Source organism: Culicoides brevitarsis, chromosome 1, assembly GCF_036172545.1.
Source record: "Culicoides brevitarsis isolate CSIRO-B50_1 chromosome 1, AGI_CSIRO_Cbre_v1, whole genome shotgun sequence".
Lineage (NCBI taxonomy): Eukaryota > Metazoa > Arthropoda > Insecta > Diptera > Ceratopogonidae > Culicoides > Culicoides brevitarsis.
In genome coordinates, this window is record NC_087085.1 from 19,715,524 (window position 1) to 19,728,638 (window position 13,115).

The 13,115-nt window shown below is 28.5% G+C and overlaps 1 protein-coding gene across 3 annotated transcripts in view; it reads left to right on the forward strand.

Moving 5' to 3' along the window:
- The window catches only part of LOC134835877 (insulin-like receptor), a 51,133-nt gene that overhangs the window by 35,060 nt on the left and 2,958 nt on the right, over nucleotides 1-13,115 (forward strand). For all 3 annotated transcript variants that reach the window (XM_063850871.1, XM_063850889.1, XM_063850881.1), the window contains exons 5-8: nucleotides 6,993-7,301; nucleotides 8,970-9,826; nucleotides 10,348-12,361; nucleotides 12,422-12,662. In XM_063850871.1, the coding sequence (XP_063706941.1) occupies nucleotides 6,993-7,301; nucleotides 8,970-9,826; nucleotides 10,348-12,361; nucleotides 12,422-12,662 (3,421 nt within the window). The remainder of the gene's footprint in view (nucleotides 1-6,992; nucleotides 7,302-8,969; nucleotides 9,827-10,347; nucleotides 12,362-12,421; nucleotides 12,663-13,115) is intronic.

A 13,115-nucleotide genomic window follows, 5' to 3' on the forward strand; every position in this document is an offset into this window, starting at 1 on the left:
ATATTTTTTGTTGTTGTTGTTTTTATTGCCTTTACTTTTTGATGTGTAAATGAATGGTTGTTGGGGCGGTTATGTAAGGTGGCACATGCAATTGCCACGAGAAAATGTATTTTTATGGGTAAATAAGTTAATTAAATTATTTATATTTAGAATTGTTAGGGTGTTCCAAAAATTTATATTTTTTCGCGTATTCTTCCTATTTTTTTTCAAAAATTATGATGATTATTATACGAATTCTAAATTATTTTTATTATAAATTTACCTTTATTATAAATTTATTATGAAAATTGAGTTTAATTTAATTTTTTTAAAATATTTATACTTTTAGATATTTTAAAAATAACTTTAGAATTTCTTATTAATTTAAAATATTTTAAAAAATTTAATTATTAAAAAAAATAATTTTGAAAAATCCAAAATTTATTTTATTTATATTTTTTTAAATTAAAAACCTTTCAATAAATAATTACAAATGATATCTAAAATTGGTTGATAAAAAAACTAAACAAGATGTCCAAAATCACGTTTTTTTTAATTATTTAGAAAAATTAAAAAATTATTTTAATTTTGAACACTTTAAATTTGTAAAATTATTCATTAAAAATATTTTAAATCAGCTTAGTTTTGATTTTTTTTTTTCAATTTATGAGTTTTAAAATTTTTAATATTATTTAAAACATTTTTATTAAAAACATGAAAATAACTATTTTTTTATTTTAATTTTAGGGCAGTAGAAAAAATATACTTTTTCCATTTTTGTACAAAATTATTCGAAAATTAACCATTTTTAAAGTTTTTCTGAGAACATTTATCAACAAATTTAAATTTTTTATTATAAATTTTTTACCCTTATGGCTTAAATTTAAAAAATATACTAGAATCAAAAAAGCTCATTTTTGCAATACCCTTATTGCAAATATAATCTAACATGGACAAATCCATTTCTAATAATCTTTCAAAAAATAAAAAAGTAACTGTAAAATTTTCAATAAAAAAATCTAATCGTCTATCTGTTTTGTTTGTTTTGTTTATTTGCGTAGTATTTAACAAAAAAATTTATAAAAATAAACATATATATTTAAATATAGATATGTAAATATAAAAAATAACAGTTTTGGACTAGCCATAAAAAAAATTAGTTCAACAAACTTTGAACTCGTGTTTGCAATTTTTCTCTTAATTTTTGGTGCGTGCCTTACTTCCTCTATTTTTTTCATGTATTTACATATATTATTCCGTACCTACACATTTATTGGCCCAAATGTACAAAAATAACTTAAATGTATCAAGTTTGTTGGCAAAAATAAATAAAAACGCGCGGTTTAACGATAATATGTAATAATAAATTTTTTGAAGACTTTCAAGCACGAGAGAGTGAAAAAAAAGAGAACGCGAGATTTTTTCTACTTTTTTTTTACATTGTGTGACTTGTAAGTTAAAAAGAATGTCCACACATCGAGGAATTTCATATAAATCAACATACCAAACAACAAGAAAAAAAACAAATAATATGTACAATAAACAAACACACTCACGACACATCATATCACGGGCAAAATATTTTTTTTTTCATACAACCGAGTGAAAGAGTGTATCGATGAAAACTGGTAATATGATAATTTTTTGTACGAATCAAAAGCTAGATTTTAATAGGAAATTCCATGCATAGCTGCTGTTTAGCTTTTAAATGCCTTTTTTTTCGTACGATACACAACGACAACGATGATGATAAAATAACAAGAATAACAACGGCTCACGACGAGTTATGTTATTTACGTTTACATTGGTTTACTTTTTTTTCGAGTGTGTGCTTATAAGTAAATATGTTGTTGTTATTCTTCTACAACTGACTAAACTAAAGAGAAACCGGCTTTTAAAATGTTTTTTTTTTTTTGAATGTGTTCTTTATATACTTTATGTATATTTTTATATAAATATATTTATATTCAAATTAAAGAAGAACGAACGAATAATAAATAAATAAAAAAATGATCACAATAATAATAAAAACAACAATTTTAGTTTACCACCACGTGGCACTTGCGTGTTGTTTGTTTTAGTAATTGAAATATTTATGTAGGTTACGAAATTTCAGGAGTTTTTACCAATAATAGTTTTTTCACCTTGAACATGTTTTTTTGCATTTCAAGCACAGGATTCTACGAATTGTGTTCAAAGTTGATCTACAAAAAAAAATGAACAACATTCCATTCGATGTTATCGAAAATCAGAAATGCGTCACTAACCTACATTTTTTCATATCAGGCAGTTGCAATGAGTAAAAATATTTTTATTTTTGATAATATGGCTTAATTTTTTTTTTGATAAGAGTAATTTTTGAATCAAGAAAAAAAAGTAGAATTCGCTAAAAATAGTAATTATCAAAATTTTGACAAATGTTTTTAAATGAAAATTTATTTTTAGAATTTTTATTTTATTTAAATTCATCAAAAATTCGTTATCAATATATTTAACCTTGAATTTATTTTTATGATGAATTTTAATCTCAAAATAAGTTTAAAATTCACAAAAAAATATTTTTACATTTTTTGAATGGATTTTGTATAAAAAAAATGTCAATAATTTTTTTAAAGTTATTTAAAAAACTTTTTAAAAAAATATTTTTTTTAAATTTTATAATTTAATTAATATTTTCAAAAATATTTTTTAAACAATAAAAATTGTTAAATATTTTTTTAAAAAATATTTTAAACATGTCTCCAATAATGTTTAATTGTTTTTTAATTTTTTTTATTCTTAAAAAATATGTTTTTAAATATTTTTTTAATATTATTAAAAAATTTAATATTATTTATTTAATTATTAAATATAAATATTTTTTTAAAATATAAATAATAGATATTAAACTATTTATATTTTTCCAAAAATATTTTTCTAAAAATATAAATTTCCTAATTAATTAAAAATTAATTTAATCAAAATTTATCTCAAATTTATTTCATAAAAAAATTAAAAATTCAAATAATGTAATCATTTGCATTTGCCTAACACAAGCCAAATATTTTTTGTTTTGTTTTTAACCCAAAATAAAACACCGCAAAAATAATTTCGATAATGGTTATCGCTTCCTGATAAGACTCCTCTTCCAAAAATAATTAACCCCAAATCGACAAAATTTAAAATTCTAGACACAATTTCATTGTATATCACTCACAAAGTGGAAATTTCCATAATAATCCCGTAAATCATCATCATCATCATTACAAAAAAAAAAAGCGACACAACGAACTTTGAAACCAATAATGCTGCTGCTGCTGCAGTAACCAAACAACGGAATTTTCCATCACCTTTTATGACTTTATTTAACGAGCAGCCATCGACCGTTGCAAAAAAAAAAGGAAAAAAAACACGATGATAAATAATGTGGGAAAGTTTTAAACAATATTTTATTATTATTTATGAATGATTATGTATAATATTGACAACTCTAACGTGATAAACAAACGCTTTAGTCTTGAAATAAGAAGAAAAAAAAACTCGAAACTTTCGATTATAAATTAGCATAATGAGTCGTTTATCGGTTACTTTATTTCGATTTCGGTGTTATTTGATATAAACAACTTACATTAACATAAATTTTAGTTTTTTTCTTCTGATTCGTAGTTTAGCATATGCTCTGCATCAGCACGAGAACGATCGATTCTCAAGAAAAAAAAATAAAAATAAATAAATACTAAGCTGTGGTTGTAGGTTGATGTCCTGCATCACAATTCTCATGACCTTCAAGATTGTTTATTTGTTTTGATGTGATTTGGCTACGAGGTGCTAGGCGTCTCCATTTGCGATTTCTGTGAAAAAAATAAAGAAATAATAAAATAAATTCTGAATGACAAAAATAATTACTCACAAACATTGCATAACAACACATTTAATAGTAATTACGTTTAAACTGCTGAACAAATTCCACAAACCATTCATTAAAAAAAAAATATTGTGATTTCAACAACAGTACAACTTGTTTTTTTTTTCGTTGTTTGTTATTATTTTCCACACATCAGGCATCCACAGAGATTTTATTTACAATTTATTTGTACGAGCGCCGTACATTTTATTATCAGCATCAGACGAGAGGTTTATTTTTGAGTTTTTGTGCTGTATGGGCGATTGTGTGTATCACGTCATCATATTCCTCGCCACTTGTAGAGGTGTAGTGCCGCGCCGTACAAACACACCGAGTGATTTTATGAATGAAATAGTAATATTCAGAGAGTGCTATTTAGTGTCACATTTTGTGAGTGTGTAGCTGCTACACCGCAGCCGGATACTTGTTGTTTGTACACATCGTACGTGTGTGGCTTTGTACGTCGACCAAAGGTACATTCGTAGTTAAATAACTAGAAGATGTGTACATTATTATAAAATAATACAGTAGGCGCCACCAATTCATTCACATACAAAAAAAAAAGAGTTTTAAAGTACACTACTTTAATTTTATCAGTACGATGTGACTTTTGCAGAAAAAAATATAAATAATAACATTCTAACATTTTTAAACAATCCATGTCATATTATCGTGACTTTTCACAAACAAATGTAAATAACTTGTCTGCGTTATTTTTTGTTTTTGCGCTGCGCGATAATGATCATGCAAAGTCACTGCGGAAAGTTTTGTTTTTTCGTAATCTCGATAATTGTTGTTTGTTTCTTGGGTGTCTGAGATGCGATGACAAAGTTTCGATTTGCATAATCCTCTTAAACGGTTGCCATGTTTAACCTCGTTTGCTCATGTTGCATGTTGTTGGGGAAACTAAAATAAAATAAAAAATGGAGAGAAGTGTTTTAGAAATCGGCTTATTCCTTGAATTTTAAACAAATATTGTGACATTGTGACATTTGCTGGAAATTTTTAAATTTTGGTGACTTTCTTATAATTTTATTTTTTTAGCTTTATAAAAATCGTAAAAATAATGTTCTTTATGAAAAAATGATTTTCTTTGACTAAATATAACAAATTAAATTTAAAAAATTAATAACTTATTTGATAAAATAGGAATTTGAAAATTTTTATGAAATTGTTTTTAAATTTAAATTAAAACTAAAAAAGAAACGAAATAATATTAATCTTAAATTTTAGGAAAAAAATTAAAATAAAATAAATGTTTAAAAATTAATGAAAATTAAAATAATTGTTTTGCAATAATTAAATATTTAATTAAATAATTGCAAAAATAATTAAATTTTACATTTTTTAAAAAATAATAAGATTTAATAAAAATTTATTAAGGCGAATAAATTTAATATATCCATTTTTTGTCTCCCCCCCCCCCTCGGATTTTGTCGAAAAAATTCAGGGGGAAAAATAAAAATTAAATATAAAATACAAATATTTTTGACATATTTTGGAATTTTTATATTAAAAAATCATGAAAAAATAACTGTTCATGGTAAAATTATACAAAAAACTAAAGAAATTTGCTTAATTACGACATTTTCTATTGAAATGTTGAAAAACATTTTTTTGAAAGTCACGTGACCAAAATTATTTTTTTTCAAACATTTTTATTTTGGGAGATTTTGTTGATTTTTCTTTACTTTTAAGTTCAAATTTTAAAATAATATAAACTAAAATTAAATAAATGTTAAGAATCAACGTTTAACGTCTAAAAACGTTAAAAAATTACAAACAAAAAATTCAAAAATATTTATTTTTTTATTTCCCCCCCCCCCCCCCTCGAGAAAATCCTCATGGGACAAAAAATTAAAATATTAAATTTATTCGCCTAAATAAAACAAAATTTTAAAAACTGAATTCAAATTAAAATTAATTTTATTTAATTTTAAATTGATAAAAAGTTTAAAATTCGAACTTAATCGATAAAATATGAGTTTGTAAAATCTAAAGAATATTTTTCGATTAAAAATTTATTATTCAAAAGAAAAAAAATAATCTAAGACCTACGAAGTTAAAATAAAATAATAAATCTTTAAAAATAATTTTTTTTATTAAATATCTATTAAAATTAATTAGAATAAAAAATTAAAATTAAAAAAAAATTATAAAGTTATATATTTATTAGCTTTATTAAAAGTTAAATGAAGTTTTAAAAATTTAATATAAAATTAAAATTTTTATTTAATTTTAAATTACTGGAAAATTAAAAATTCGAACTTGTTAAATAAAATATGCAAATATTTGGAATTATTTTTTTACATTTATCAGTTAAAATTACTTTTTTAATCCTCATTTCATCCTCGTTTTAAGCGTTTAAATGACACGATCAAATAATTTAAAGAAATAAAATTTTTAGAAAAATTTTTAAAATCATATTTTTAAAGTTAAAAAAATCACTAAAAATATGATTAATTAAAATTAATGTATTTTTTAAAAATAAATTAAATTAAGTATTTCTCAAAAATTTTGCAAAAAAATAAATGAAAAATAGCGATATCAACTTAAAAAAAATTAATTAAATTTGATAAACGAAAAAAAAAACAAAACAAACAAAATTTCTAAAATAAATTCGTGTTGCAAAAGTCCACATCTATTTAAAACCGAAATTTCGACAATAATTTATTATGCGACAGTCACCTGACTCCAATCATCGTAGAAAAATGTCAAAAATGTGACCACCTTTCATTTCGTTTCATTCAACAAATAAACGTACATAGCAGAGAGACTACCGTTACGCGGTCATAAAACCAATCAATTTTATGATTTTTGTTTTAATAACAAACATTCCACGTTTTTGTCATTATATGACTCTTTCAACTTGATTAACCGAAAAAAAAAAGTTGTAATAAAATAAAATAGATTAATTAATCGTTTGTTAGGAATGTCAAACATTTTTTTAAAGATCAATTTCTCGCGCAAGAAGTGTCTTCCCATGATGATTATCCGACAGATGATCTCATCAAAGTCACGTAAAAAAAAAATAACAAATTTTATGGTGCCCAAAATTATGTCTCAATTAACAATTTCTTTTCTATGAAGTAACGGGTTTGGTAATAAAATTTTGTCTTTTTTTTTTCAGGGTAACAAACAAAAGAATGCTTGTCCAGTGTGTCCGCGACATCCAGAAAATTCATCGGTGGAGTGTCCGAGAACGAAGGGCAGCACGGGACGCGATTCGTTTCTTTGTTGGACTGCGGATCATTGTCAAAAAGTGTGTCCAGCTGCGTGTCCGGGGAATTGTTTCAACAGTACGACGTGCTGCGATAAGGACTGCGTTGGTGGATGTACGGGACTTAGTTCGTCGGATTGCATAATTTGCCGAAAAATGATGCGATTCGTGAATGGGAAGAAAATTTGCTTGGAAAATTGTACAAGCGGATTGTATGCCGTAAGTGTTGAATTTTTATCTACCTGGCGCCCGCCGATTTGTTTGATAATCGATTTTATTTTTATTTGTTTGTTTACTTTTTTTTTGATAAGTATGCCTGGCAAAAATTTACATTTTTTAATAAAATTAAAAATTGAAATAAAATTTTGCTAAATAAAAAAATATTTTTTTTTTTTGTTAATTTGAATTGATTAATTGTAAAATAAAATTTTAAAATTAATTAATTAAGTTATTAAAATATTTTAAATAATATGAATAAGTAAAAAAAAAATTTAGAAATTTTTTAGCCAAATTTAATTTTAATATTTTTTATAAAATTTTATTTTCAGATTTTTTTTTTAATTTAATTTTATAAATTTTTAACAATTCAATTAATTTTTTTAATTTTTAAAATTTTTCAAAAAAATTAAAAAAAATTAAATTAAATATTTTTGCCAGACCTACTGATAAGAAAATACCTGGAATGACTTGTTTTCATTATGAAAGACTTCTTTTTTTTTATTTTGGCTAAGTCGCACCTGTCTTTGAACGACACATGACGAATGCCTGGCGACTTAAACTAAACAAACAAATAATAACAAATTTTTATGTTATCAAGACGGATACATAATCAAAAGAATTATTTATATGAAAACTGCGGTATTTCCGATTACACTTTGAAACATGTTGTCATTCATTGTTCAATAATTCACTTGACTCGATTCACATTAAACAGACCTTATTTTTGTTGTGTGTCGTAAATATTTGTACTACAAAGTGACTTCTTACCGTACAAAATGACGACGACGACATGACAGAGATAACAAGACATCGACAACAATGACTACTAAATATTCCACTTGTTGTTGTAAATGCTCTACACTCGAAATTAAATGTGGAAATTTTTGATTGGCACTGATCGGGCAACCAATTATTGTATTGCTTGCAAATCACGCCCGTTCGATTTAATTTTTGAATAAGTTATGATGACATTAACGATTTTTTTTTGTTAGGCTGCTCCGAATTTATTTAGAATTTTTGTCTTAATTTATTATTATTTTTTTTTTTGAATGGAATAAAAAAAATGTTTTTTAACTTTTAAATAATATTTTATATTTAAAAAAATTTTAACCGTAAAATCAAAAAGAATATTGATGTTCAAAAATTGTTAAAATTTTGTCATTTTAATATTTAACAATTTTTGAACATTTATCTGATTTTACGGTTTAAAATTTTAGAACTTAAAATTAAATTAAAAAAAACCAAGCAAATAATAAAAAAAGAGAAAAATTGTCTAAAAATTTTTTCAAAATATTTTCAGTAGTTTTATGAAAAATATTTGTAGAAAAAAAAATCGAAATTGATTTAAAAAAATTCGTAATAAAATAAAGAATTAAAAAAAAAAATTAAAAACCAAAATTTTTAATATATTTTTTTTTTAAATTTTTTTGCCCATTAACTTTTTACTTTTGAAATGGGACAAAATAAATAATATTTAGAGCAGCCTTATTATTCAAAAATTAGGTCGAAATCTCATTAAAATTTCACACTTGAACTTTTGGTCGTTGTGCGTTAATTTTTTTCTCACTGATTGACGATCAATGTAAAAATTTAATTTAATTAGGGTCAATCAAATCGGAATTTCATTAAATTAATATTTTTTCTTCTTTTTTTTTTTTTGCATTACAGTACAGCTCGCGGAGTTGCATCACCGAAGAGGCATGCCGGAATTTACCGGTGCCCATTCAAGTGAAGCGCGAGGACATCAAATTCCCCTTTGTGCCACGCGCAGATGGAATTTGCGATCGGGAATGTCCTTCGGGATACTTTCCGGACACGAGTCACTGCACTCCCGAACATTCTCCCGAAGACTGCCGCAAAAAGTGCAAAAAATGCAAAAACAACAAATGCGAGAAAATTTGCAAGGGCGCAACCGTCGACAGTATTTCAACGGCGCAACACTTACGAGGATGCACAAAAATTGACGGAAATCTCGAGATTACGATCAAAAGTCGCGGTGGACAAAATGTCGTGCGGGAACTTCAAGCGCTATCGGCAATCGAAGAAATCACGGAAAGTCTGAGGATTGTTCGCTCCAATCCGATTGTGTCGTTGCATTTTTTCAAGGAGCTAAAGGTCATTGGAACGAAATTGCAGGAACAAGACAAGGCTTTGTACATCACGGACAATCAGAATTTGCAGGAGTTGTTTAATACTTCGGTGCGAATTGTGAATGGCACGATGGCGTTCCATTATAATCCAAAGTTGTGCGTGAAATTCATCCTCGATCTAAAGAAAAAGCAAAGAGGTATCAAAATCGACTCGGAAGAGTCCATGAAAATTTCCAATGGAGACAAAATCTCGTGTAATACTACGAAAATTAATGCAAGTGTGCAGTTCGTGCGGAACAATGCTGCCATGATTCGTTGGGACAAGTTCCAAATTGACGATCCAAGGTCGTTGCTCGGTTACACATTATCCTACATTGAAGCGCCATTCCAAAATGTTTCCGTTAATGAAGGACGAGATGCGTGTGATCGTGATGGGTAAGTAAAAATTTTTATAAAAATTTTCATTTTTTCTCAGGAATTTTGAACGAGATGGAAAAAGTGAATTTTTTCTCGGGATTAAAATTTATTTCCCATTTTTATTATTTAACCTTAATAATTTTTTTTGTTTCTTTAGTTATACTAACAAAAAATAAAGCATAAAAATTAATACGAAAAAATTTTCCTGTTTAAAATTGTAAAAATAATAAAAATTAAATTGAAAAAAATTATTAAATTTTTCAATTAAAAAAAATTGCTTTTGAAAAATTATTTTTTTTTTTTACTTTTTTTTTAAATTTTTCATTGGTCAAATTTATTGGACTTTATTTTAAGTGTTCTAAAAGTATTAGTCAATTATTATTTTTTTTTTAATTTTTTATCTTGAAAAATTCTATATTTTTTCGATGTTAAGAAATTTTTTCAGAATTTCCCGAAAACATTTCATCCTTTTCCCTCGACAAATTTAAAACTCTTAATTTCTTAATCAAAAATAATAATTTACAAAAAAAACCTTTCAGCTGGATTGTCGATGACGTACATGCTGACGACCAGGTTTCAATTATCACCAAGTTAAAGCCTTACACCCAGTACGCATGTTACGTGAAAACATTTATGATATCTTCGGAAGACAGTGGCGGCGAAAGTGACATATTTTACTTCAAAACGCTCGCGGACGAGCCCAAGCCGGTGCAGCACTTGGAGGCGACGTCAAACGCCTCCTCCGAAATTGTCGTGAGTTTCAAGCCGCCCAAAACGTTCAACGGCGAACCCGACAAGTACGAAATTGTCGTCAACTTGACGGATAACAAAGACGTCCTCAACCACCGAGATTTCTGTAACGAGCCCCCAAAACCGGACGAGAATTTGTCACGAGGCGTTCTAATTCCCGATCGCCCGGAAGAAAACAAAAAAGACACGTGCGATTGCCAAAATATCGTGTGCGAAACGTCATCGAAGGGAGTTCACAAGGAAGACGATGCCGTCGAAGCGATTTCGTTTGAAGATAAATTACAGGACTGGGTTTTCATCAAATATAAAGACGTCAAATCGAGCAACAGAAAACGCCGCGACGTCTCGTACCCCTTTGAATCGCCATTTTCGACGACAATAGCGAATCTCGTGCGAAATGCGCGAAATGTCAATGCCGAGTTGCAAGACGAGGACCCATTGGTGGACGACAATGGAAAATTGGTGTACCAGAAATTCTACACGACCGACACAAAAGTCGTGCTGAAGAACTTGAAACACTATTCGGGCTATCATGTGTCGGTGCGGGCGTGTCGCAAGCCCGAGGATGCCAAAATACTCCCGCCAGGCGTCAAGCAGGCAGCACGTTGCAGCAGTGAACGATATACGCAAGCGGTGACGCAAATGGTACCGGGCGCTGATGATGTCGTTACGGTTTCTACGGTGCAGGAACACAACATGACGGGCGCCTTTAAAGTCATTTGGGAGCCACCAAAGCACCCGAATGGCCTGATTGTGTCATACAGCATCCGTTACAGTCTGCCGGGCAAGCAATTCAAGCCCGTTTGTCTCACAGCAGTGGATTTCAAAAAAACTGGATATCTCCTGGTAGACGAACTCGAACCCGGAAATTACAGTGTCGAGGTAATGGCAACGTCAATGTTCGGCGATGGCGCATATTCATCACCTCGCTTCCAAATTATCCCCGAAAAACCGAATACTTTGAAGTATATTATCGCAATTCTTGTGGTTTGCCTCCTGCTGGTCATCGGTGTTGTCGTTGTGTATGTCTGGTACTACAAACGACGCTTCCCCGCACAAATGGCCAACATGAAATTGATCGCTTCGGTCAATCCGGAGTACATGAGTATGCAATATACGCCCGACGAGTGGGAATTGCCGCGCGAAAAGATCATTCAGCTGCAGGAATTGGGTCAGGGCTCCTTCGGTATGGTCTACGAGGGCATCATTAAGGACAAAAATGGCATGGGCGACGAGCAGAAATGCGCCATCAAGACTGTGAACGAAAGTGCGACAGATCGCGAACGCATCAACTTCCTCAAAGAAGCGTCCGTGATGAAAGGTTTCGATACGCATCACGTCGTCAAGTTGCTCGGCGTTTGTTCGATCGGTCAACCTATTCTCGTGGTTATGGAATTGATGGGAAATGGCGATCTCAAGGGATATCTAAGGTCACATCGACCCGATCGTGATAGTTTAGATGGCGTAGCACCGCAACCGCCATCCCTGCGACGCACTTGTCAAATGGCGATAGAAATTGCCGATGGCATGGCTTACCTGGCATTCAAGAAATTCGTGCATCGGGACTTGGCGGCAAGAAATTGCATGGTTGCCGAAGATTTAACGGTGAAAATTGGCGATTTCGGTATGACGCGAGATATTTACGAGACGGATTACTACAGAAAGGGCTCGAAAGGACTACTTCCAGTGAGATGGATGGCACCGGAGAGCTTGAAAGATGGCGTCTTCACAAACAGCAGCGACGTATTCAGTTATGGCGTTGTACTGTGGGAGATGGCAACGTTAGCGTCGCAACCATATCAGGTAAATTTTTGATGATTTTTGGCGAAAAACAATACTTTTAATAAAAAATAAATTTTTTAGGGTCTTTCGAACGATCAAGTACTGCGGTATGTGATAGACGGTGGCGTAATGGAACGTCCAGAAAATTGTCCAGACAAGTTTTATGAGTTGATGAGACGATGCTGGACTCATCGTCCTTCAGCTCGGCCCACATTTATGCAGATCGTGCAGGAATTACATGACGATGCGGATAAATCATTCCGCGAAGTCTCGTTCTTCGATTCGCCGAGTGGGCAACGGTATTTGCATGAAAAGCAAATTGGTAAGTTTTTATTTATTCAAAAATTTTCAAAGTCAGAATATTTAACAGAGTAAAGAAAAAATTAAAAATTCTCAAAAATGATTTTTTTTGCCTTTTTTCGTATTTGTTAAAAAAAAAATAAAATTAAAATTTATTATTTTTTTATAATTAAAAAAAAAAAAATAAATTTAAAAAGTAAAATAAAATTAAAAATAATAAAAATAAAATGATTTTAAATTAAATTATTTTTTATATAAAAATTAAAATACCTTTTCAAAATTTTTTTCTCAGAATTTTTATTTATGAATTGTATTTTAAAATTATTTTTTTATGGATTTCTTCTAAATTATTCAATTGAAATGTTTAAAAAAAAACATAAAAAAATGTAAAAAAAAAAATTATTTTTTTTTAATTTTTTTTTTTTTATTTAATTTTAATTAAAAACGTTGTTTTTTTTAATTATTTATTTCAAAC